Source organism: Schistocerca nitens, chromosome 1 (genome assembly GCF_023898315.1).
Source record: "Schistocerca nitens isolate TAMUIC-IGC-003100 chromosome 1, iqSchNite1.1, whole genome shotgun sequence".
Taxonomy (NCBI): domain Eukaryota; kingdom Metazoa; phylum Arthropoda; class Insecta; order Orthoptera; family Acrididae; genus Schistocerca; species Schistocerca nitens.
The window spans coordinates 1121174008-1121201011 of record NC_064614.1 but is presented as its reverse complement, the minus strand read 5'-3'; the positions used below and the strand labels follow the sequence as shown (position 1 = coordinate 1121201011).

The following is a 27004-nucleotide window of genomic DNA, read 5'->3' as shown; positions in this document are numbered from 1 at the left end:
GACTGATTTCCTCAAGTGCATGGGCTACACCATTAGTGATGGTAAAGAAGCCATCTGGTCATCTTTGGCTCTGTGGTGACTTCGAGGTCACTATAAATGCACAGTCACAGACACTTACCCCTGCCTTGCACAGAGGAGATGCTCACAAAGCTGGCTGGGAGTCAATTCTTTTTGAAAATCGACTTGGCTGAAGCCTATCTTCAGATTCCATTGGTTGAACCAGCAAAACGATTGCTTGTCAGTATACACCTTTTGGCCTCTACTAGTATCAGTGGCTAATGTTTGGGGTCGCTAGTGTGCCTGCCATCTTTCAACATTTTTTAGAAGAGATGAGGATGGTTGTGCCTCATTGCATTAACTATCTCAATGATATCATCATGACATGTGTTACCATGGAGGATTATATATGTAACCTCCGTTCTTTGTTTACTATTCTACAGACCGTAGGCGTTGAATATAATCTCAACGAGTGTCACTTTTTTCAGCCTTCCATTGTTTATTTGGGTCATGAAAGTTCCCAGCAGGGTGTATGCTCCATGGAACATGTCACCACCACTTTCAGTTTTACCCTATCTGTCTAATCCACTAGAACTTCAGGTTATTCTCAGCAAAGTGGCATACAATCACAAATTTATTCCCAGAGCAGCTGCTATCACCAACCATTCGCAACTGTTGCATTGGGAAGCTGCTCCTTTTGTTCTGTGTGCAGCTTATGAGTGTTGTTTTGTGCACCTTATGGATTATCTTCCCTCTGTGCTGTTTCTTGTGACATTTCAACATGGCAAGCATCGCTTCCTGGTTGCAGATGCAGCCCGGTATGTGGTGGGATTAGACCTGGCCCATCGTCCTCGAGATGGCTCCGAATATCCTATTGCCGCTGCATTGAAAACACTCAGCAACATTATTCTCAGGCTGGAAAAGAAGCTCTTGCTATTGTCAACGCCTTTCCTGTATCGTGCAAAATTTCATTTAATTACCGACTATAAGCCCTTGGTTTCCTTGTTGGACCCACTGGTAGCCTTACCAGACAAATCTGCTCACAATCTTCAGCAGTGGACTCTTATTATTGTCCCAGTACAATTATGAGATCAATTTTCATCCCACATCGCAACGTGTAAATATGGACGCTCTGTCCCGGCTCACCGTGGGCCCCAAGTCCTTGTTCATCCAGGAGAAACAAAGGAAAGGCACACTGTGGATGGCTCTCCTATCACCATTACCCATGTTGCCTCTGGTGTGCTGGCAGATCTGGTGCTTTGGCAGGTCATATGCATGATACAACATAGGTGAAAACAAAGATGATGTGACTTACCAAATGAAAGCGCTGGCTCGTCGATAGACACACAAACAAACACACAAAATTCTAGCTTTCGCAACCAATGGTTGCCTCGTCAGGAAAGAGGGAAGGAGAGGGAAAGACGAAAGGATTTGGGTTTTAAGGGAGAGGGTAAGGAGTCATTCCAATCCCGGGAGCGGAAAGACTTACCTTAGGGGGAAATCCTTAGGGGGAAATCCATTCGTCTTTCCCTCTCCTTCCCTCTTTCCTGACGAGGCAACCGTTGGTTGCGAAAGCTAGAATTTTGTGTGTATGTTTGTGTTTGTTTGTGTGTCTATCGACGTGCCAGCGCTTTCGTTTGGTAAGTCACATCATCTTTGTTTTTAGATATATTTTTTCCCACGTGGAATGTTTCCCTCTATTATATTCATACAACATTGGTGAATTGACTGCCCTCCTGGCAGGGAATCAGACCTTCTTCAGAATTTTTATGCATTGTACCACTGTCTTCCCCTCTTTTATGGTTACTCTCCTGTCAATGGAAGGATGTACTCCCTATGTCATCGTTCCAGTGAGTCTGTGGTGAGAGGTTCTCCATTTAATATATTAGGGTCCCTGGAGGCTCTCTCTCACAAAACTATGGGTTCACTTCCATGTGTTTTAAGCAGTACACACTTTGTAGCAGCCTTCCACAAGTGTTGAGGTCAGCAAGTGGTGCTCCGCACTGTTCTCTTGTCGTGGATATTACCTACACAGTTCTGGGAAAGAGGCTGGTTCTCTAAACTTATTCAATGGTATTTTCTGAAAAGATTGTCTTCCTTCATGCAAGGATTTCTCGAAGCTCACAGAGCATGTCTGTAGTACACTCTTATTGGCCAAATGGATCAATAACAAATCTAGTGACACACTTCTGAATTCCTTTGATGTCTTCCTTTAATATGACTAGGTTGGTACGCCAAACACTTGAACAGTACTCCAGTGCAGGCCACACAAGTGTTCTGCATATTCTCTGCTATATATGTGTTGTACTCTTCTTCAGAACTCTCCCAACTAACTGTAGTCAGCCCTTAGCCTTCCCTTCAATTGACCCATGTATGCATACCACCTTCATGTTGTTAGGCAACATTATGCCCAGATATTTAATCCACACTCGAGTGAGTCAAGCAGCATACCGTTAATACTGTAACTGAATATTACTGGTATGTTTCTCCTTTTCATCACCATTAACTTACATTTATCCAGATTTATAGGCAAATAGGTGTTGTACTCTTCTGCAGATCTCACCCAATTAACTGTAGTCAGCCATTAGCCTTCCCTTCAATTGATCTGATATATGCCTTCCACTTTCATGTTGTTTAGTGACATTATGCCCAGATATTTAATCCAAGTGAGTCAAGCAGCATACCGTTAATACTGTAACTGAATATTACTGGGATGTTTCTCTTTCTCATCAACATTAACTTACATTTATCCAGATTTATAGGCTGAGTCATGAACAATGGTGGTTTGCATAGGTCAGGCATGGACGGGGATAGCAGTATTGCCAGTTCCAAGTGACAGCTGTAGTATGCTCATACATAAGTTTTGTACCTGAAGAAAGCAAATCATGCCTCTCCCTTGCTTACGTAGAATTTTTCAATTACTTCCACAATCGGCTATGACAGCTTGCAACCAAAGGAATAAAAATTCACTAAATTACTCACAATGATCACATTTAATGTTAGAATTGGCTATAACATTCACAGTACATTGCTCAGAAGTCAGAACTATTGGTTGGTTGGTTTTTGGGGAAGGAGACCAGACAGCGTGGTCATCGGTCTCATCGGATTAGGGAAGGATGGGGAAGGAAGTCGGCCGTGCCCTTTCAGAGGAACCATCCCGGCATTTGCCGGGAGTGATTTAGGGAAATCACGGAAAACCTAAATCAGGATGGCCGGACGCGGGATTGAACCGTCGTCAGAACTATATTGAATGCTTGTCATAGGTCTGCAGAACAAGCCTAAACTCAACTGTCATCACCTGTGACTCCAACTACAGCAGACTGTCAGTCTTTGCACCAAATAGAAATTATACAGTCACAGCCATGATGCTCTAACCTCTGTTAGGGATTGAAAGTCACATAGTTGACATTGGAAGGAAACTACCATCTACATTTTTTATCTAGGAGATTACTGTTAATTAATTTCAGCTGTGAAATGGAATATTAAGGCAAGAACACTCTTACATTGCAAGGAAAATATGGCATCACCTTTCTTCAGTTAAGTGAGAGAGCATCTGTGGACAACTGATGCTTGAGAAATCAGTACGAGTTAAAGTTCTTATATGCCAATATTTTCTCACTGAATGAAAAGACGGACTTTTTGGAAATAGGAAGTGAAATTCAAATAACAAAAATGAAACATGTTTAACAGAACAAAAGATGAAAAAGAATAATGTTATGACTGAGATTAAGAGGCAAAAAAGAATCTCTTAGATTACTCACTGTTTATACTTACAGGCAGTTCTGTTGTCTGTTCTAGAGTCATGTAATTAGAATTATTAAGGTTGATAGTCATTCATTCTTTCACACATTTAGTTCTGTGCATCTCGTCGTGAAGGATAGCCTTCAGAGATCTGGAATGAGTCAAGTTATGCTCTAACAAATAGAAGCAGCCACCATAGACTACTTCTGTAAAGTATACTAACATCAACCTATGACTATAGTTGTAGTCACGAATGATGGCGGCCGAGATCAGGCTTGTTCCGTGCATCTATGTCACCCTTTCTTTGACAACCAATGAGCGTTCAGCAATGTTCTCAGTGCTGTGCTTTGAATGTTGTAGTCAATGTGAGCATTGAACGTGTTCGTAGCAAGTTGTTTAGTGACTTATTCTTCCATTTGTTGTGATTTGTCACACCTGACTGTGGTGTTAAGTGACAAATTCTCCACAAGCAAGCAAGAGATGTAATTTGCAGTATACATACTTTCTTCAAGTGCAGAGCATGTGTAAGCACTTACTGCAACCATAACTTGGAAATGGCGACAATTCAATCTCCGTCTGTGCCTGGGCTGTGCAAACCACCATCATGCATCGGTCAAACTATAGTGTCAATCTAATCAGACTGATAATTTGGAACTTACATCTGAACTGCTTTGCTATTATGGTTTAATCTGATCTGGTGGCTATCACAGACACTTTGAGCAGTAGTCAAGGACAGATCACACAAGAGTTCTGTATGCAGTCTCTTTTATTGGTGTTCATTTCTACAGGTCTCTTCCAACTAACTGTAGTCTTCAGTTGACTTGACAATAAAAATGAATTAAACAATGTTTTAATTTTGCTAGTATATGAGGTCTGTTAGAAAAGTGTCTGACTTTGCAACAGCCAGGTGGAAACCATTCAGAAGATTCTGACAGCTTTCGGTGACAATGTTATGGGCATCACACAGATTACTTAGTAGTACAACCAGTTTAAAAACAGCTGCACATTGGTGGAGAGTGAGCCATACTCTGGTCGGCCATCAACATGCTGAAGTGACCAGGTCATTGCTAAAATGAATACTCTGGTGATAAGCGACAGTCATGTAACTATCAGAGAAATTGTAGAAGAGGTGGGCATCAGCACTTTTTTGGCACATTCCATTATGACCAAAGATTTGGCCATGAAGAGAGTGTTGGCAAAATTTGTCCCAAAGCTGCTGATGGCAGAGCAAAATCAACTTCCTGTTGAAGTCTCGCAGGACATGCTGGACTCCACAAACAGTAACCTCAACTTTGTGAACACCATAATCACTGATGACGAGTCCTGGGTGTACGGGTACAACTCAGAAACCAAATCCCAATCATCACCAAGACCAAAGAAGGCCCAAAAAGTGTGCAGCAGTATCAGAGTGATGCTGACTGTTTCTGGCTCCTACGATCTGGTACATTACGAGTACCCACTGCAGGGTCAAAGAATCACGAAAGAATACCAGGATCTCCTCAGTCACCTACGTGATGCAGTGGAGCACAGGAGGCCAGACTTCTGGTCAACAGGAAATTGACACTTCCATTCCAACAATACTCCAGCACATTTCTCGCACTTGATTCAGACTTTTCTCATGAAAAACCCGATACCTGTGCTTCAACAGGCTCCTTGCTTTCCTGATATGGCCCCTGCAGCTTCTGGCTGTTCCCCAAGCTCAAGAAGCCATTGAAAGGAATGCAATTTTAGATTAGAAAGGACACAACAGCTGAGCTAAACCCCATTCCGAAAGAGGCTTTTTTGGCATGCTTTCAACAATGGCAGCACTGCTGGGAGAAGCACATAGAGTCCCAAGAGAACTACTTCAAGGGTGATTAGGTGTCGAACACTCCAGGTAAGCCAATTTTTTCCCCAGCAAAATGTCAGATACTTTTCTGACAGACCTCTGATAGTCAAAAATAGCCCTTATGTAGTCACAGTGTTAGAAAAATTTGCTTTTTATCTCAGAAGTGCTGAGATTTTTATTTATTGATAAAGTATCGGCATTTAATTCATGCTACCAATTTCTCCAGTATTAAATTGTCTCATAGGTGCTGTCTTACTTATCCGAAGAAATGTGATGCCATATTTTCTCTAACATAAAGCATTTGGTATGCATTTATATAATAGGAGACAAGTAGCTGCTTTACAGAAAGGCTCTACTATGCTTCTTACAGTACTCGACTTGTGCTTTTAACTATTCCTCAACTATGTAGTGGCAAAGTTAAAACTTGTTGTTTAATTTGAACATAGGGCTAAGTAGAATTTACATCTGTGAGTCCCAGTATTCTTATAAAGTATAAGGGAGTGGCTAATGCACTAGGGCTATTATTTACTTTATATTTGAATTTAGCAGGTTTTCAATTTCCAGCCTGATGTCTACCGTCTTCATATTATGTACTTCTTGGTCAGAATGCAAAACTCTGTCTTGAACCATAGACAGAGATGCACAGTCTACATGGAAAATATCTGACTTTTAATATTGTGGTCCTGATACATACAGTTAATCCTAGATTCATTCATATTATTAGCCACAAATACCATTATGGAGTATGTATTGGCATATGATTTTAAGTATCCCTGGTTCCCTGAAAAGGCTCTTGCCAGATGTTCGGCTATCAACTTACTTGCAACATTCTTACTGAACACTCTTGTAAAATAAATGGTACCTTTTTGACATTAGCTATATTTCTCCAGAGATTAGAAAGTATTCTAGACTTGAGAAAGTATTCAGAAAATCCTTTCTGCAGGACAGTACAACTACAAAGATTTATTTATTTATGTATATATAACAGCATAAAATAGCAGACACCTGGCTAACTGGAGTCAAATAATGAGTTAGGTTTTCTGATCATACTGAACATTACCAAATGAAACAAGAATGATTATGACTTCTGGAGACCATTTTCACACTTGAGAAATTGCAGCACCAGTTTAAATCATCTTGCTAATAAAAAGTTAAACAATAACAAAACTCACCTTTTTACCATTGAAAAATTTATCCTAAAATAATCTTTTAAATCATTTCAGAACTCCATCAGTGTCCCAAATGCAAAAAGGCATTTGCACACGGACAGATTCTGCAGCTGCATATCAGAGTCCATGAGGGAGGTGGGCAGAAAACTGAGGACTGTACACAGGTAGTGACTGCTGTACATGAGCCAGGCCAGAGCAGTTCCTCTGCAGCAGAATCTCACCCCATGCAGCAGCAGCAACAGCAGCAGCAGCAGCAGCAGCAGCTGGGCCTTCCTCGTGAGTGCAGGCCATATTTTGTTTCACAGGATTAACATGACACTATAGACTAAGACAGCAGAAATGAGATATACTATAGTGACATCAATGATAGACAGAATAGAACTCTTTTGTTATTTGTCCACTTTCACTGAAATGGACATCATTATTACAATTTAAATTTTTAGTGATCAGTGAAAGTTTACTTTGCAAACCAGATGAGTTTACAGAGTGCATACAACATGTGATTAAAAGTATCCAGACAGCCCCAACAGCATACATTTTTCATATTAGATGCATTGTGCTGCCACCTCCTGCCAGGTACCCCATATCAGTGACCTTAGTAATCATTAGACATCATGAGAGAGCAGAATGGGGTGCTCCGTGGAACTCACGGACTTCGAATGTGGTCAGGTGATTGGGTGTTACTTTGTCATACGTCTGTGCACGAGATTTCCACAGTCCTAAACATCCCTAGGTCCACTGTTTCTGATGTGATAGTGAAGTGGAAATGTGAAGGGACACATACAGCACAAAAGTGTAAGGTCGGCATTGTCTGTTGCCTGACCGAGACCGCTGACAGTTGAAGAAGGTCATAATGTGTAATAGGCAGACATCTATCCAGATCATCACACAGGAATTCCAAACCATCAAGATCCACTGCAAGTGCTATGACAGCTAGATGGGAGGTGAGAAAACTTCGATTTCATGGTCGAACAGCTGCTCATAAACCACACATCGCACCAGTAAATGCCAAACAATGCCTCGCTTGGCGTAAACATTGGATGATTGAACAGTGGAAAAACATTATGTGGCGTGACGAATCATAGTACACAATGTGGCGATCTGATGGCAGGGTGTGGGTATGGCGAATGCCCAGTGAACATCATCTGAATCTGCCAGCGTGTGTAGTGCCAACAGTAAAATTTGGAGGCAGTGGTGTTATGGTATGGTCATGTTTTTCATGGAGGGGGCTTGGCCCCCTTGTTGTTTCATATGGCACTATCACAGCACAGGCGTATGTTGATGTTTTAAGCACCTTCTTGCTTGCCACTGTTGAAGAGCAATTTGGGGATGGTGACTGCATCTTTCAACATGACCGAGCACCTGTTCATAACGCACGGCCTGTGGTGGCGTGATTACACGACAATAACATCCCTGTAATGAACTGGCATACACAGAGTCCTGACCTGATTCCTATAGAAAACCCTCTGAGATGTTTTGGAATGTTGACTTCATGCCAGGCCTCACCGACCAACGTCGATACCTCTCCTCAGTGCAGCACTCCTTGAAGAATGGCCTGCCGTTCCCCAAGAAACCTTCCAGCACCTGATTGAACATGTGCCTGTGAGAGTGGAAGGCTAATGGTGGGCCAACACCATATTGAATTCCAGCATTATCGATGGAGCGCACCTCAAACTTGTAAGTCATTTTCAGCCAGGTGACCAGATACTTTTGATCACATGGTGTATATACTTTACATGCGTAAAGCTTAAACTTGTACAGAAACTAAAATATTTTTACACCTATTAAAATTCTGTTAACTTATACATACAACTGTAACATAACAATTTTCCAATTGCTTTTCAAAGACATCTGATTATGGAATAACTTGCCATTGGGGAAGCATGTGATAAGATAATATGGTTTCCACGGTATAATATCTTTGATAGGTTTTTAAACAACTGGACACACTGACAACAGCTTCATAATATCCTTACTTCCTTATGAAATATACTGGTGACAATCAATAACAGTTTGAAAACATCAGTAACATTCATAAATACAACACTAGAAGGGGAAGTGACTACTTAGTGTGGTACAGGTAAGGTAAGATGGTTGGTTGTTGTTGTGGTCTTCAGTCTGCAGACTGGTCTGATCCAGCTCTCCACACTAGTCTATTCTGTGCAGTCCTCTTAATCGCTGAAAAACTACTGCAACGTACATCCATGTGAACTACTTATACTACAACCCCTTTTGTATCAGACACATAGCGACTGTGAGCATAAGATTAGAATAATTACTACACACACAGAGGCATTCAAACAATCATTCTTCCCATACTCCATATGTGAATGGGACAGGAAGAAACCGTAATAACTGGTACAATGGGACATACACTCTGCCGTGCACCTCATGTTGGTTTGCAGAGTATAGATGTAGATGCAGAACCTTCTTACTGTATGCAAGCTGCGATATCCCTCTACAGTTTTACCCTCCAACACCTCCCCCCATCTCTCAGCCTGCCCCCCCCCCCATCTCCGCCATGATCCCTCCTCCATTACCAGATTGATTATTTTTGATGCCTCAGGATGTCTCCTATCAACTGATCCCTTCTTTTTATCAATTTGTGCTCCAAATTTCATTTTTCCCATACTCAATTCTGTACCTCCTAATAAGCTATTCAATCTGTTCTTGTAATCTGCAGCATCTTTCTGTATCAACGCATGTCAAGAACTTCTAGTATCTTCTTGTATAAACCGCTTATTGTCCATATTTCTTTTCCATATGAGGCTACAGCCCAGAAAAATTCCTTCATAAAAATACATGCTAACAGTCATATTTATGTCGGTCAAAAGTCATTTTATTGTTATTGTCTATCTGTATTTTATATCTTGTGCTGACCAAATAGCAAAGCTCGTCAACTACTTTCAGTTTTTGATTTCCGAATTTAATTCTTTTGAGACTGCCTGATTTAATTTGATTACATCTGAAGGAGAGAGGTATTCAGTCATAAAAATCTTTGACCACCTATCCAGTGATGTAAAGAATTTAATGGATAATAAAACTATCTTCACACAAAAACTGCAATTATACATGCTGGAAATCTCCTGCCACTCCACAGAAGAATTTATGAATGTATTATTATTATTATTATTATAATTATACATCCTTTTCTCAGACGTTATGTCTGGTTAAAAATGGAAAGTGACGTGTACCTTGAAAAAGCGTGACTTCCTTTTAACTGTACGGTATATGTTACATTGCATTTAGGAACTTTCGGGTAATTGAACATGTATCAATAATTACAGATTTCTGTAGTTGTATATATACGTTTGGATGTAGCTGTATTGTGTTGATGTACTGGTGGATATTGTGTGGTATGACTCCTGTAGTTGATAGTATAATTGGTATGATGTCAACTTTATCCTGATGCCACATGTCTTTGACTTCCTCAGCCAGTTGGATGTATTTTTCAATTTTTTCTCCAGTTTTCTTCTGTATATTTGTTGTATTGGGTATGGATATTTCGATTAGTTGTGTTAATTTCTTCTTTTTATTGGTGAGTATGATGTCAGGTTTGCTATGTGGTGTTGTTTTATCTGTTATAATGGTTCTGTTCAAGTATAATTTGTATTCATCATTCTCCAGTACATTTTGTGGTGCATACTTGTATGTGGGAACATGTTGTTTTATTAGTTTATGTTGTATGGCAAGTTGTTGATGTATTATTTTTGCTACATTGTCATGTCTTCTGGGGTATTCTGTATTTTCTAGTATTGTACATCTGCTTGTGATGTGATCTACTGTTTCTGTTTGTTGTTTGCAAAGTCTGCATTTATCTGTTGTGGTATTGGGATCTTTAATAATATGCTTGCTGTAATATCTGGTGTTTATTGTTTGATCCTGTATTGCAATCATGAATCCTTCCGTCTCACTGTATATATTGCCTTTTGTTAGCCATGTGTTGGATGCATCTTGATCGATGTGTGGCTGTGTTAGATGATATGGGTGCTTGCCATGTAGTGTTTTCTTTTTCCTATTTACTTTCTTCGTATCTGTTGATGTTATGTGATCTAAAGGGTTGTAGAAGTGGTTATGAAATTGCAATGGTGTAGCCGATGTATTTATATGAGTGATTGCTTTGTGTATTTTGCTAGTTTCTGCTCGTTTTATAAAGAATTTTCTTAAATTGTCTACCTGTCCATAATGTAGGTTTTTTATGTCGATAAATCCCCTTCCTCCTTCCTTTCTGCTTAATGTGAATCTTTCTGTTGCTGAATGTATGTGATGTATTCTATATTTGTGGCATTGTGATCGTGTAAGTGTATTGAGTGCTTCTAGATCTGTGTTACTCCATTTCACTACTCCAAATGAGTAGGTCAATATTGGTATAGCATATGTATTTATAGCTTTTGTCTTGTTTCTTTTGCTGTCAATTCTGTTTGCAGTATTTTTGTTAGTCTTTGTCTATATTTTTCTTTTAGTTCTTCTTTAATATTTGTATTATCTATTCCTATTTTTTGTCTGTATCCTAGATATTTATAGGCATCTGTTTTTTCCATCGCTTCTATGCAGTCGCCGTGGTTATCCAATAGGTAATCTTCTTGTTTAGTGTGTTTTCGCTTGACTATGCTATTTTTCTTACATTTGTCTGTTCCAAAAGCTATATTTATATCACTGCTGAATACTTCTGTTATCTTTAGTAATTGGTTAAGTTGTTGATTTATTGCTGCCAGTAGTTTTAGATCATCCATGTATAGCAAATGTGTGATTTTGTGTTGGTATTTTCCAGTAATATTGTATCCATAATTTGTATTATTTAGCATGTTGGATAGTGGGTCCAGAGCAAGGCATTATTACTATTATTATTATTATATTATTACTACTATTATTATTATTATTATTATTTGCGATTATTCCCATTTAAGAGAGCGTTTGGACTTTAATTCCTTTATGATGATTGTTTATGTTTTTCTGAGCCCAGATTTTCTTCATGTGTTCACTGTGTTGTTTCTTTCACTCCGCTGTCCATTTGCATCCTGGTCTCTTCTATGTTGTGGTATCAAATTTATGTTTTTTGATGATGTTCCTGAATTCAGTTCTATTTTCTGCATCGTTTACTGTTATGTGTGCTTGTCTGAGGTCCTCTTCAACTTCTTTTATCCATTTTGTTTTTCCCCTGCCTGAGTTGATGACTTCGCTTTGAAATTCTGTTTTTATTCATCCTGTGGATATGTCCGTAGAACTGCACTCTTCTTTTCCTTATAGTATCCGTAATCTTGTCTGTGTATTTATATAATTCTGATGTTGGTCTCTTCTTCCAGATTCCTTGCTCTTGTATCAGGCCAAAAATTTTCCTGAGAATTTTCCTTTCTTGTTTCTCTATTTCTTTGATTTTAGTTTGCCCACCTATTTGTGTTATTTCAGATGCATACAGTGCCTCTGGAAGTACGACAGTGTTGTAGTGCCTCAATTTTGCGTTAATGGATATGGAATTTTTGTTATAATAGTTCCACGTGAGTTTGTATGCTTTCTGTAGTTTTTTTTATTCTTTCCTCATTGGCCTTTAGGTTGATCCCTGATGGCTGGATGATTTCTCCCAGGTACTTAAAATGTGATACTTGTACGATTTTCCCATCGGTTGTCACAATAGGCAATTTGTCTTGTGGCACTCTTTCCGTGTACTGGGTTTTCTCATATGAGATTTGCAGGCCAGTTCTTTGTGCAATTTTGTGTAACTTTTCTATGGCGTTAGTGGCTTCTTTTCTATTATTTGTGAGGATTGCAAGGTCATCCACAAAAGCTAAACACTTCACATTGAATCTATTATCTTTTCTAATTCCAATTTGGATTCCTTTGACTTCTTTTTCCCATGTCCTGATAATTTTTTCAAGAATGATATTAAAGAGTAATGGTGAAAGTCCGTCACCCTGTCGCACTCCAGTTTGGATTTCAAATGGTTCCGAGATATCCCCCATAAATTTAACCTTGGAGACTGTGTCAGTTAATGTTTTCCGAATGATTGTTCTTGTCTTTCTGTCAATGCTGAATTCTTCCAGCATCTTGCAGAGCACTATTCTGTCTATTGAGTCGTAGGCATTTTTAAAATCTACAAAAGTAACCACTGTGTTTCAGGTGTTTCTCATCTGGAGAATCATTTTCAGATTCCAGATCTGCTCTATGCATGATCGTCCCTTGTGAAAACCAGCCTGGTATTCTCCTATTTGTGGGTCAGCTTGTTCTTCTAATCTAGTCATGAGAACTTTTGATAGGATTTTATATGTGACCGGTACGAGTGAGATACCCCTTTAATTATTTGGTTCAGTTTTGTCCCCTTTTTTGTGGAGTGGATGGATGAGTGCGCATTTCCATTCAGAAGGGATCTGTTCTGTTTCCCAAATGTTTAATATGATTTTGTGAATTTTTCCTGTTAATCTTTCATCATTTAGTTTCCATAGTTCTGCAATAATTCCATCTTCTCCTGGGGCTCTATTGTTTTTGAGTGTCTTGATAATTTCTACTATTTCGTTGATGGTTGGCGGTTTAGCGTCAGGATTTGGAGTAGATGTCTCATAGTGAATATCCTCTGTAGGTCTTTCGCAGTTGAGAAGTTTGTTGAAATAGTCTGCGAGGATTTGGCAGTTATTCCTCGTGTTAGTTTCTAGTGAACCATCCGGTTTCTTGAAACAAAGATTGGGTGGCTGGTATCCTGCAATGTGTTCTTTAAACGTCTTATAAAAATTCCTGATGTTGTTCTTCTTAAAGTCTTGTTCTATCTCATCTAGTCGCCGTTTGTCATAATTTCTTTTTTCCCTCCAAATAGTTTTCGATGTTTGTTTTCAGATTACTAGAGATTGTTGCCATTTTTCTGATGTTTTGTGACTATTGAAGTTTTTCCAGGCATTGGTCCTTTCTTCTATTGCTTGGTCACATATTATATTCCACCACCTGTGTTTTCTCCTTCTCTGGGGTTGACCCAATTTCATCGTGGATTTGAGGATGTCCACAAGTTCTGTCCAGTTTGTGGTGTTTGTCTGACTAATTTCCTGTAAGATGTTTTCCTTGTTGAGTTTTATGTATTCGGGGTCTGGTCTCAGCACTTTGTTTAGTTTTGGCTTTTTTCTATTGGGTTGTAATCTGGTCTTTATCTGTAGAAGATGGTGGTCTGAGTCAAAAAATCCTCTTCTCATTTTCACATTCAGAATTTCTGCTGTATTACTCTTGCAGATGGCCACATGGTCTATCTGGAATTCACCCAACATTGTGTTGGGCGACTTCCAAGTATACAGTTTCTTGTTGGGTTTTTTGAATTGTGTTGACATAATTACGAGGCCGAAATTTTCGCAAAAGCTTATCAATCTTTCCCCATTCTTGTTAGTTCTCCTGTGAGCTGTATGGATTCCGGTGATTTTCCTGTATTTTTTCTCTTTACCTAATTGTGCGTTAAAGTCGCCTAACAAGATTATTACATGGTGTTTGGCAATTTTGTTTGTCGTCTCTTCAAGGTCATTCCAGAAGTCATCCACTTTCTAGCGGTTCTTCTTATTATAGTTATTTGTGGGTGCGTGTGCATTGATCAAGGTATATGCTTTGTTGGCCGATTTGACAGACAGCGTTGATATACGTTCTGAGGCAGACTAGAAGTCAATGACAGAGTCACTGATAGATTTGTGGACTGCAAATGCTGTGCCAAACTGTTTGAGTCCTTTCTCATTAGTTTTAACTGCTGGTTTTCCTTTGTATATCCTGTAGTTGTCTGTATCAAAATGGTTTTCGTCCATAAATCGTGTTTCCTGGATTGCAAGGATTTTGATCTGGAATTTTTGCAGCACGTGTGTAAGTTGTTTGATCTTGCCCAGTTTGAAAAGAGTATTAGTATTAAGTGTACCGATGAAGTGTCTTTCTTTTGTGTGTAATAATTTGGACGTCGTCTGGTTCTAAACCTTAGACGTAACATGATGCTCCTGGTCCCCCGGAATCTGATGACCAGGTAAAGCCAGCCCTGCGACTGGTGCCCGGGGTAGTGGATTCATTCCTTGTGTTATCATCATGTTTGGTTTTCAAGTTGAAAACTAACTTGGTGGTGGTCCTTCCGAGGAAAGATCATGAGGAATACGACTTGGTTGTTGAGATCAAGAAGGTTGCTGCAGCCGCACCATCTAGACGAACAGACGCTGACCCCTAACTGCTGGATACCAGGCAGACGTTAGTGGATTTCGGTTGATAGTTTTGTTCCACCCTGGGTATTTTATTTCCCCGGTACCCTCCATATCTGCAGAGCATTCCCCTATCCGCCACCTGGGGAGGCACCCGATGGGAGACTATCAACTCCACATTATTATTATTATTATTATTTCTTTACTTTCTCAGATGTTAAGTCTGGTTAAAAATGAAAAGTGACACGGACCTTGATCAAGCGTCACTTCCTTTTAACTGTACGGTATATGTTATATTGCATTTAGGAACTTTTGGGTAATTGAACATGTATCAATAATTACAGATTTCTGTAGTTGTATATATAAGTTTGGATGTAGCTGTATTGCATTGATGTACTGGTGGATATTGTGTGGTATGACTCCTGTAGTTGATAGTATAATTGGTATAATGTCGACTTTATCCTGATGCCACATGTCCTTGACTTCCTCAGCCAGTTGGATGTATTTTTCAATTTTTTCTCCTGTTTTCTTTTGTATATTTGTTGTATTGGGTACGGATATTTCGATTAGTTGTGTTAATTTCTTCTTTTTATAGGTGAGTATGATGTCAGGTTTGTTATGTGGTGTTGTTTTATCTGTTATAATGGTTCTGTTCCAGTATAATTTGTATTCATCATTCTCCAGTACATTTTGTGGTGCATACTTGTATGTGGGAACGTGTTGTTTTATTAGTTTATGTTGTATGGCAAGTTGTTGATGTATTATTTTTGCTACATTGTCATGTCTTCTGGGGTATTCTGTATTTGCTAGTATTGTACATCCGCTTGTGATGTGATCTACTGTTTCTATTTGTTGTTTGCAAAGTCTGCATTTATCTGTTGTGGTATTGGGATCTTTAATAATATGCTTGCTGTAATATCTGGTGCTTATTGTTTGATCCTGTATTGCAAGCAATAAACACCAGATATTACAGCAAGCGTATTATTAAAGATCCCAATACCACAACAGATAAATGCAGACTTTGCAAACAACAAATAGAAACAGTAGATCACATCACAAGCGGATGTACAATATTAGCAAATACAGAATATTATTATTATTATTATTATTATTAGTAGTAGTAGTAGTAATAAAAGAACCATGACAGGAAATCATGCAAGTGGTCTGCATGTTGCCATATTTTTCACTTAGAAAGTGTACTGCAGTTAAAATTGACCCAGCCTGCATCATAGTGAGTGAAGAAGTTAGCTAACTTTTACTGGGTTAGTCTTTGACAGAAATTTGTGATTTATTGTACAGTTTTATACCACTGTATTTAAAGCTATGTTATTTCTGTTTTTGGTTGCAGTGTATGCTACATCTATGTCACTTCTGTTTTTGATTGTGGTAGTCATGGATAGTGCTTACTTTTGAGTTGTAGTCAAGGTCAGTGCTTACTTATGGTGCATTTTTACTGAGCGAAGGTAGACTTTAATGTAGAGCGAAAATACTGTTAATGAAGTCTTTCCATTAAAACTGCCCGTCTACTTAAGATTGTTGTGAGTGATTTATTTTTTCTGCAAGAACATTGTATGCAGCAGGCAAACTACTCCACAGAATAATAAATATTTCAAATATGGATGGAATAATGTGTAATGGGAGATTAATAACACTGTTTTTTGTTAACTAGGTGCTTTAATTTATACATATAATTCTGGACACAGCTTCTCCATATGCGTATTCTATGGTAATTATGGGTCCAAGTGAATTACCAGCAGTAATACAGAACAAATGGCTTCCAGACAAATGCTTTGGAAAAGACTTCCAAAAACTGAAAATTTATGGCAAATTGTCTTTTGGCTTCTGTCTCAGGTTCTTTGGCCAACATTTGTTTGACAATTTTTCTTACATTTCACCAGCATGAGTGGTTGGCATCGTCAGAGCTTCATACTCCATTTCTCCAGCCCACCACCAGCAATGAGTGAAGCTTTAACGAAGCTTGGCAGCTATGCTAGTGAAACATCAGAAAAATTGTCAAATGCCAACTGAAGAACCTGAGACAGGAGTCAACAGGCAATCTGTTAACAAGTGGCCATGAAAGCCTTAAAAAGTTCATATTGAAAATTTATATATTTGATGTTAACAAATCTCTCTTTTTTCTGGAAGAGCTTTTCATTCTATTGCCACTTTATATTTTATATCCTCTCTGCTTCATCCATCAGTTATCTTGCAGCTCAAATAACAAAAATCGTTTACTACTTTTTGTATCATATTCCCTAATCCAGTTCCCTCACATTGCCAGGTTTAAATAGGCACATTCAATTACCCTTGTTGACATTCATATTATAACCTTATTTAAATGCACTCAGAGATGACAAAGGACCTGGAATATCAGCTGAATAGAATATAAAGTGTCTTGAAATGTCATCAGTGAATCTTACAGTTGATACTTCTTCTTTTTGGACTTTAATTTACATTTCAAATTTATCTTTGGTTTCCTTTACAACTTTCTCCAATGAACAGAGTGAGTAACATAGTGACTAGCCTGCAACTCTGTTTTATTCCCTTCTCAACTACCTCTTTTCTTTTATGCCCTTCAACTGGTGCCTGGTTTCTGTATAAGTTGTAGATAATGTTTTTGATTTCTACTACCTTCCGAATTTCAAAGAGAGTATTCCAGAAACACTGTCAAAAAATTTCCCTACATGTAAAATGGTATAAATGTAGATTTGCATTCAAACATAAGTTGCATTATTAGTGTTGCCTCGATTGTTCCTTCATTTCTCTGAAACATAATTTTCCATTTATTCTGTAAATAATTTGTGTTAGAATTTGCAGCTTTGGTGTGTTAAACTGATTGTATGGTAATGGTGATACCTGTCAGCACCTGTTTTCTATGAATTTGGAATAATTACATTTGTTTGTAAACCAAGTAGAATATTTTTGTCGTGGTTCATTCTCCCAAGGATCTTGGTAATTCTGGAGAAGTGTTGTCGACTCCAGGTGCCTCATTTTGAATCAGATTTTTCAGTGCTTCATTGGGGAATTACTGTGAGAGTTGGGGCAACAGTCATTGCAACTATTTTTTTCTTGCAGATATGTGAGCAGATCACAAAAAGCTATTTGTAGAGTGGTATCCATGCAGGCATGTAGTGTGGTCACAACAACAGATGGCTCTCTGATTGCAGCAGCAGTAGCACAGAATGCACTGCCTAATCGGTGTTGTGTGAGGTGGAAATAACGCATGCAAAGGAATGTCAGTGAATTGTTGGAAGCCCTTGGGAATAGTGCCCTTCCAAACCATACAGTAGTGTGGTAGATAGGAAAGTTTCAGCAAGTACATATGGCAACCAGTGATCAGCACTCTGTCATTGTGCTGACCAACATGGCACACGCTGTCATTGAGCAGCTCCTGGAGGAAGACAGATGATGGACGCTACTAGAGTTAGAGAGGGGAATTGGCATCAAGAAACCCACCATCCACAGGACATTTCTGACAGAGCTGCAGCTGCACAAAATCACATCATGGTGGGTACCACTTGAGCTGATGGAAGTTTAACAGTGTATGCAGTATGGAATATGGTCTGACAACCTAGCACACTGGCAGCAGAATGGTGACCGCTTCCTATCATGAATAATCACCATCAGTGAATTTTGGACTAGGGCATATGAATGGGAACTCAAACATCAGCCACAGAGTGGCAACATGCTCTATCACCAAGGTGACAGAAATTCCCTCAGAATCCTTCCCCCCATGAAATTGATGGTCTTGTCGTGTTTGATGTCAGGGGTGTCATTGTGTGCCACTGTCTTCCACATGACAGAAGAGTGAGTACAGAATACTACAGGGACTTCCTGGTGCGACAGGTACCAAATGGCATTTGGGAGAAAGTCCAGATCTTGTGGACAATGCAATTGTACTTCATGACAATGTAAAACCATACAAAATAAGGTGTATACAGCAGCAGCTGTAGATTAGATTAATACTTGTTCCATAGATCATGAATACGACACTTCGTAATGATGTGGAACGTGTCAGGTTAATAAGAGATGTCTGTACACGATATTACATTACACAAAATATTGCATGACACTAATGTTTAAGTTTTTTTCCCCTTAATTTATATCTAAAATTTCAGCCAATGAGTAGAAGGAGTTGTCATCTAGAAATTCTTTTAATTTATTTTTAAATGTTAGTTGGCTATCTGTCAGGCTTTTGATGCTGTTTGGTAGGTGACCAAAGACTTTTGTGGCAGCATAATTTACCCCTTTCTGTGCCAAAGTCAGATTTAACACTGCATAGTGAAGATCATCCTTTCTCCTGGTGTTATAGCTGTGCACACTGCTATTACTTTTGAACTGGGTTGGATTATTAACAACAAATTTCATAAGTGAATATATATACTGTGAGGATCCCTAGATCCTTAAATAGATGTCTGCAGGATGACCATGGGTGGGCTCCAGCAATTATTCTGATTACACGTTTTTGAGCAATGAATACTTTTCTACTCAACAATGAATTATCCCAGAATATGATGCCATACGAAAGCAGTGAATGAAAGTAGGCATAGTAAGCTAATTTACTGAGATTCTTAACATCAAAATTTGCAATACCCCTAATAGCATACGTAGCTGAACTCAGACGTTTCAGCAGACCATCAATGTCTTGATCCAGTTTAACCTCTCATCAATGGACACACCTAAAAATTTTGAAAATTCTACCTTAGCTACAGACTTCCGTTCAAAGTCTATATTTATTACTGGAGTTGTGCCATTTACTGTACGGAATTGTATGTACTGTGTTTTATCAAAATTTAAAGAGAGTCCGTTTGCTGAGACCAACTTAATAATTTTGTGAAAATCATCATTTACAATTACATCACTTAGTTCTTGGTTTTTGGATGTTATTACTATACTTGTATCATCAGCAAAAAGAACTAACTTTGCATCTTCATCAATGTGGAATGGTAAGTCATTAATGTATATCAAGAACAGTAAAGGACCTAAGACCGAACCCTGTGGGACCCCGTACGTGATAGCCCCCCAGTTTGAGGAATCAGCTGTTGTTTTAACATTACATGAACCACTTATTTCAACTTTCTGCATTCTTCCAGTTAAGTATGAATTAAACCATTTGTGCACTGCCCCACTCAAACCATAATGATTTAGCTTATCTAAAAGAATTCCATGATTTACACAATCAAAGGCCTTTGAGAGATCACAAAAAATACCAATGGGTGATGTCCAGTTATTCAGAGCATTTAATATTTGATCAGTGAAAGCGTATATAGCATTTTCTGTTGAAAAGCCTTACTGAAAACCAAACTGACATTTTGTTAGTACTTTATTTTTACAAATATGGGAGGCTACTCTTGAATACATTACTTTCTCAAAAAGTTTTGATAGAGCTGTCAGAAGAGAGATTGGGCAGTGGTTGTTGACATCTGACGTATCCCCCTTTTCATGCAAAGGATGGAAAGAACTGGAGCACCTGTCATACTCACCTGGTCTTTTGCTCTGTGACTTTGTGACTTTGATCTCAAAAGAAAGGTAAAGGAATCACTACATGGTAAGCAGTTTGTGACACAAGAGGACATTGCCAATGCTGTGAGACAACAGATGACCCATTTGAGACACAGTGTGGCAGATGGTTCAAAATGGTTCAAATGGCTCTGAGCACTATGGGACTCAACTGCTGTGGTCATTAGTCCCCTAGAACTTAGAACTACTTAAACCTAACTAACCTAAGGACATCACACACATCCATGCCCGAGGCAGGATTCGAACCTGCGACCGTAGCAGTCGCACGGTTCCGGACTGCGCACCTAGAACCGCTAGACCACCGCGGCCGGCTGTGGTAGATGGTGACACATGGTATTCAGTGCCTACCACCTTGGCAGTTTGTGGTGAATGTTACAGTGTACTAGATTCAAGGCCTTTAGACCTAGTTTTGTGTGTCACCTGTCTGTGTGTTACGCTGTAACCATTTTGCATGATGAAATCAATAATGTTCTTACACTACCTTAATTAATATGTGAGGCACAACGTTTACATGTTCTTCAATGTCCTTTCATGTCATTCCCATCTCACCTTTTTGTTTGTATGTGCCTTATTTTGCAGGCAGGCTGGTATCTGTGTGGAAAAAAAGGTTGTTGCAATGCCTTTTATCCCAACCCTCATATGTCACCTACCGTTCCTCAGTCCTCAGTGGTGGTCTTGCTGACAAATTTAAAATTAATTGGTAGTAATGACTGACTCATTGTAAAGGGAGAAATTGGTTTTGTGAGCTGGGATGTTGCGTGCCATTTGTAGATGCTAACTAAAGCTGCAAGCTTTTTGTTGCCATGTCATCTAGTTGACTAGTCAAGAGTAGTTCTGGAGTAGTATCAGTTCTTAGGTAAATTCTGTTATTTTTGTAGCGGACTGTTAAGGCAGCCAGTCCACAGTGAAGTAGCCGAAAGGGCACGCGTCAACTCACGCCGTCTGGCGTTAAGTCTGGAACAGGATTCGTAATGAATGTGATAAAGAAAAGAACGTAGCTACTAGAACACTTAACTTTTATATTGTCCTTTGGTATACAGCATTCTGGATGATACAAGTGAGACTCTATCTTGAGGTACATGCAACGTTACAAATGGTTAATGGCGCCTTGCTAGGTCGTAGCCATTAACTTAGCTGAAGGCTATTCTAACTGTCTCTCGGCAAATGAGAGAAAGGCTTCGTCAGTGTAGTTGCTAGCAACGTCGTCGTACAACTGGGGCGAGTGCTAGTCCGTCTCTCGAGACCTGCCTTGTGGTGGCGCTCGGTCTGCGATCCTGACAGTGGCGACACGCGGGTCCGACATGTTTTAATGGACCGCGGCCGATTGAAGCTACCACCTAGCAAGTGTGGTGTCTGGCGGTGACACCACAATTTTAATTACCACTGTTTAGAACATGTGGTCAATCACACGTGCTAATTATTGTGGAGCAACAAATGAATATGTACAGTCACTGCACACATGTGCTTAGAATTCCCCATTTCACAAAGGTGCTCACACTGTGCATTTCTTTCTGGAAGCACTTTTTAGTTGGATGCCATTTATACAAAAATATGGGCCTCATCACTTTTGGTTGCCTACAAATCATGATCAAAATGCTACATGTTGTTTTTGAAAATAAAATCTGGACTGCAGATAGTGTAATTGTTTTGGTCATCTAAATGGTCCGGTGTAGTGTTGGATTATGGTGCTTGTTTTGGTACACCCAGGACTCTGAACTGCCTTAGGGGGAAAGTGGTCTTACAAGCTCAGCCTTAGCAGCCTTATCTCATCCCATTTCGTTCACCATGTTTTTGAAGGCCACGCATATAGATAATTATGCTTCTTTACACACACTTGATTTTTGTGTGCAGCAAGTTCTTCTACAAAAGAGGGAATGTAGTTAGGACATGTAGTATAAAGTAGACATGTGACTGGATGATGGCTTGTCTCCACCGATTAAATTACAAAACTTAACCAGTTACTTCTACCGAATTCTACCAGGAATGGCTTACTGATGGGCATGGTACTGGAGGTACAGTCCAATGCTATGAATAAAAGCAAATTGTATTAATGGGTAAGATTGTTCAACAACAGACTGGACAATGTTCATGACGAGCCACAGTAGAACTAGCCTTCTGTAATCACAAATTATTTTTGTCGGCACAGCTTTTAGCAGTTCGCCTTCTTTAATTCTTCACTTGTTTGTCCTCGGTGTCGATGTACTGGCTGAAAAATAGGTTGTGGAAGTACAACTACTGTCTACTGTAAGTGATGTAGCCAACAGATGCACAGTTGCATTTCACAGTCTTTTACTTTCAGTGTTCACAAGCCCCCAATATTACACAGCTATTTGGCCAGTGCACTATTATTTAACTTTTGATAAGCCTCATTAATAGGTTGAATGTGAACATGTATGAACAGTAAAAACTTAACCACAATATGTGATGCATTCCCAGGCTGCTTGTTGAGGATTATTAAATAGGAGAATGGTCTGTGCTTTGAAATTTCTGATTCAAGACAATGAGGACAGAGGTGACGTGGACTACATTTCCACTGTGGATGAGACACGTTTGCCTCAACTCCAAGAGCAAAGCAACAGTAAATGCAATAGTGACATAAAAATTCCCAGCTAATGTGAAAGCCGAACAAACAATTTCCACATGCAGGATTATGGCAGTCATGTTTTTAGATGGGTTTGATCTTCTGTAGTTGATTTGATACCACAAAGAATGACAGATAACTCCAGATGTGTATGTTCAACCTTCAGGATGCTTTGATGAGCAGTGAATAAACAATATGGCCTACAGGTAATGGATTTTGATACTGCACATCCCCATTCTGCTGTTCAAACTCAAAGTATTAATTAGATCCTCTGTATGGGAGGGAATGGACTACCCACCATAAAACGTGCACCTTCCACATGTTCCACCACTTGAAGGGGTTTCTCATAGGTCAGTGGCTTGACACCCATGAAGAAGTCACAAAAGTCTTTGAAGATTGATAGTATTCATAGGTGGCTGACATGTGCATTGTTTAACACTACATTAGTACTTATTTGTGAGATACACCTGATAAGAATTGTACTATATTTTGCATTTATTCAATATAGTCAGGTAAAGTGTTGTAATGTTTTCCCCTGGAATAATTTTGTCCATTTTGCTTCATTTTTGTGCATGAATAGTCTATATGTTGCAGTTTTTGGCTGATATTGGGTATGTGAAAATCTGAGTTTCTGCAAAGAGCTGGTCTCTGTTCTGTATAATTGTCAACATGAATGTTGTGACTTCCAGCAGATATAAGGAAGGCATCCTAAAGAATTATAGCATCTTCTTCTTTTTGTGTTGTAAAGCATTTTCTACTTGCAGAATGGTTTATCCAAAAATATTCTGTATTCAAACACACTAGATGATATTATCATCTGGTCACCTAGCTTTGTAGGGAATCTGGGTAATGCATCTGGTGAGATGCTAATTTCTTGCATGAGTATGCAGACATGCCACCACTGCCTTCACTAATGATTACCCCAGCAACTTGATTCGTTAACAGGTTTCTCATCCCATCCTAGCAACCCAGGAAACTACTGTCTCCACTAGGAACTACACTATACTTATACTGTTCTGGCCTGGGAAGTACTGATCAGCTTCTCTATTAGAGTTATGTTTCCTTGAATTATTATTCCAAATGACAACCCAATTATTGTTCCTACACCTCTTAGAGTAGCTTCTTGTCACCCTCTCAACATTTGCAACATCCTGATTAGAACATATGCTTCTCCTCAATCCATTACCTTGTTGTATGCTTCAGTTCCTTGTGACCTTCCCTAACACAAAACTTGTCCTATGCACTGACATATCACTCCCAATACAGCTCCATCAGCAGCAAAATCTCTCTTATTAAACAGCGATACCCCACTGCATGTACCATTTGATGTGCACCAACTCTTCAACTTCACATGTCACCATAAAATATGCTATCACAAAGCACACTGTGCAACACAATAGCCATTGCCTTGTTGCTATCTTCATTTCACATGCTCTTTGAATTCTTGTCCTGAACAATGGTAACTGAGACCTTACAGGTAGTAATTTTTTTCTACAGTATCTGCTTCATTCTCACCACCAATAAGGCTCAATCACTTCTGTCATTGTTTATTTACTATTTCTCATCTGCTCTCCATTTTTCCACTTTACCGTATTTCTTTCTGTCTTTTCTTTTCACTTAATACACTTCTAATTTTCTCACTTGTGTATTACTTTCTTATTTATCTTACCTTTTCTTTCATTTTCTCTTTTGTTGCTCAGTTATGAATAATGTGTATTTAATTTTAAGCCTGTATAACCTTCATTTGTGACTTGTTGACTGGTCATTCTCTTTTCTGGTAGTTCACATCCTGTCAGAACTTCATTAACTTTTTAGAAATTTAAAGTTCATGTATTGTTTCAACTGTAATTGTGTATTTCTGTTGACCTGTATTTCTAAATATCTCGTCCATTTTAGTCACATCTTAAAATTTTGTATAGTAAATCTCTTACATGTTAATTAGCCCTGAGAAAGACACACAATGATTGTAAAGTCCCATGACAAGTATTAATATATTGTAAACAGGTCTCTGTTGTTGCGTGTAACTATCTTCTTGAAAAAATACAAAAGTGATCAATTAAATATCGAGATACAATATAAATGGCAGCTATTTATATACCTAAGGAAGCAACAGTTTTTTACTTTTGGCCTGGCCCTCATATATTAAATTGTTTATGTTCAGGTGATGAAGCACAAATAGTATTAAACAGCACTGCATAGTGATACTTTTGTGTTATTAATGTTGGAAAGGTTAAGTTTTTGTGGTATTAATGTCCTTGTATTGAGTACCTTGACTTGTTCCACATCCCTGAAGGCTATCTATCCTTGATGGGATCTATGGAACAAGGAATAAATGAATGAACAATGTCACAAGTTCAGAGGCAGAGATCACATGGAATTTAGACACTGGGTAGCTTTTACCTGTACTATTTTTTTTAGAGCAAACAATGTGAATGAAAATCGTTACCCAAAGGAAGAGAGTTTGAAATAAAAAATTTGTAATATGTATCTTTTTAGTCGTGTGTGTTTTTATAAGGGTAGAGCAAAGGTAAAACTTGTACTAAAAGTTTTTTTGCTTCCTTAACTTTCAGAGAAGAAGCCTGTTGGACTTACAAAAATACGACTTGAAGATTGTCTACGATGTGATGCTTGCTCCTGCATATACATAGATAAAAGTGATTACAATAAACATATGAGAAATTTTCATCAGAAAGTTACATCAAAGAAACAGAAGTAAATTTCTTTCATTGTAAGCTGTGCATGACCATATTAATATATTTATTTCATTCTAACCACCAGTGTTATCTGTTGTTACAGAATAAAAAAGGAGTGCAAGTCATGTTGTCGACATTGTAACTGTAAAGGAAATCATAAACATCACAGTGTTGAGAAAGAAAGGAGTAACAACAATCTCTTTCATTACAATATTAAGGTATATTAGTTTGGATAACTGTTGCTCTTATTGTTTCAAACAGTTTGCATTTATGCTTATTTTCTTTGGTTTCATACAAACTAAATGCAGTTGAAGAATGTAAATATCATATTATTACCAATTACTGGAATGCAAATAAACACAATAAAGCAGGTATCACAAGAATTTTAATCTATTTCAGGATCGATGGAGCAAAATGGTCTCACAAAGAATAAATATCAAAGAGGTAAAGCAGAAAATCAAACAAGAACCACACTGTGAACCAGAAGCTGTGGACTACAGTCATCTTTTAAGTCAAGTGGAAGTTAAGATCAAAACAGAACCATCTGAAGAGGACTACAATATGAGCTACGGAATTTTAAGCTGATTATATATGTGACCAAAGACAGTTTTGCAGAGCATCAGTTCATTTGTTTATTTATTTATTGCATGGATGTACTTCTGCTACTATTCTAGTCATTATAAAAGCAGAGATTTACTTTTTTGTGTTAAATATTTTTAATTTATTGACTCATCTATTTATTGGTTTATCAGTGGATTTCCTACACAAATGTGATTTGATACCAAATATGCCATGATCTTGCATTTTAAGGAGATTGGTGGTTAAATAGTAATTTATTTCAGAATATTGGCTATCAGAACAATGTTCTGGATGAGTACAACACATAAAAGTAATATTATGAAAACTATTATGAAGTATGCTTGTTTTTGTACAGGGACTGTGTATTTGAACTACATGCAGCCAAGTATTTTGTGAACAAAACAGTGCATGTGCCTGGACTAAGAATCACTTAATTTGACATGAGAAAATGGTAAGAAATAATATTTTTGGTAATGAAAAATATTTTGCTAATGAAAAATATGATGCCCTGAACATATTATATATAAGATCAAGAGGGAAGTTTTCCATGAGAAATGTTTGTGCTGAAGTTGGAAAATGAAAGTAAAACATATTTAACCATTTTTACAGTAGTGTTTAGTATAATTACCAATGGAACAGGTATCTTTTATCACTATATTAGTGTCTAGTGCATGTACTTGTATGAGCATAACAAATTGGAAAACTGCATGTATCTTTTAAGACATGGAATAACATGATACTGCAAAAATGTTTAGGAGAAA

At 38.4% G+C, this 27004-nt stretch overlaps 1 protein-coding gene across 2 annotated transcripts in view; it reads left to right on the top strand.

Moving 5' to 3' along the window:
• The window catches only part of LOC126199154 (zinc finger protein 625-like), a 241005-nt gene extending 214639 nt beyond the window's left edge, over positions 1-26366 (top strand). For both annotated transcript variants that reach the window (XM_049935919.1, XM_049935912.1), the window contains exons 2-5: positions 6790-7011; positions 25542-25683; positions 25768-25882; positions 26064-26366. In XM_049935919.1, coding sequence (XP_049791876.1) covers positions 6790-7011; positions 25542-25683; positions 25768-25882; positions 26064-26249 — 665 coding nt within the window. In that variant the 3' untranslated portion in view covers positions 26250-26366. The remainder of the gene's footprint in view (positions 1-6789; positions 7012-25541; positions 25684-25767; positions 25883-26063) is intronic.
• The last annotated feature ends 638 nt before the right edge of the window (positions 26367-27004 follow it).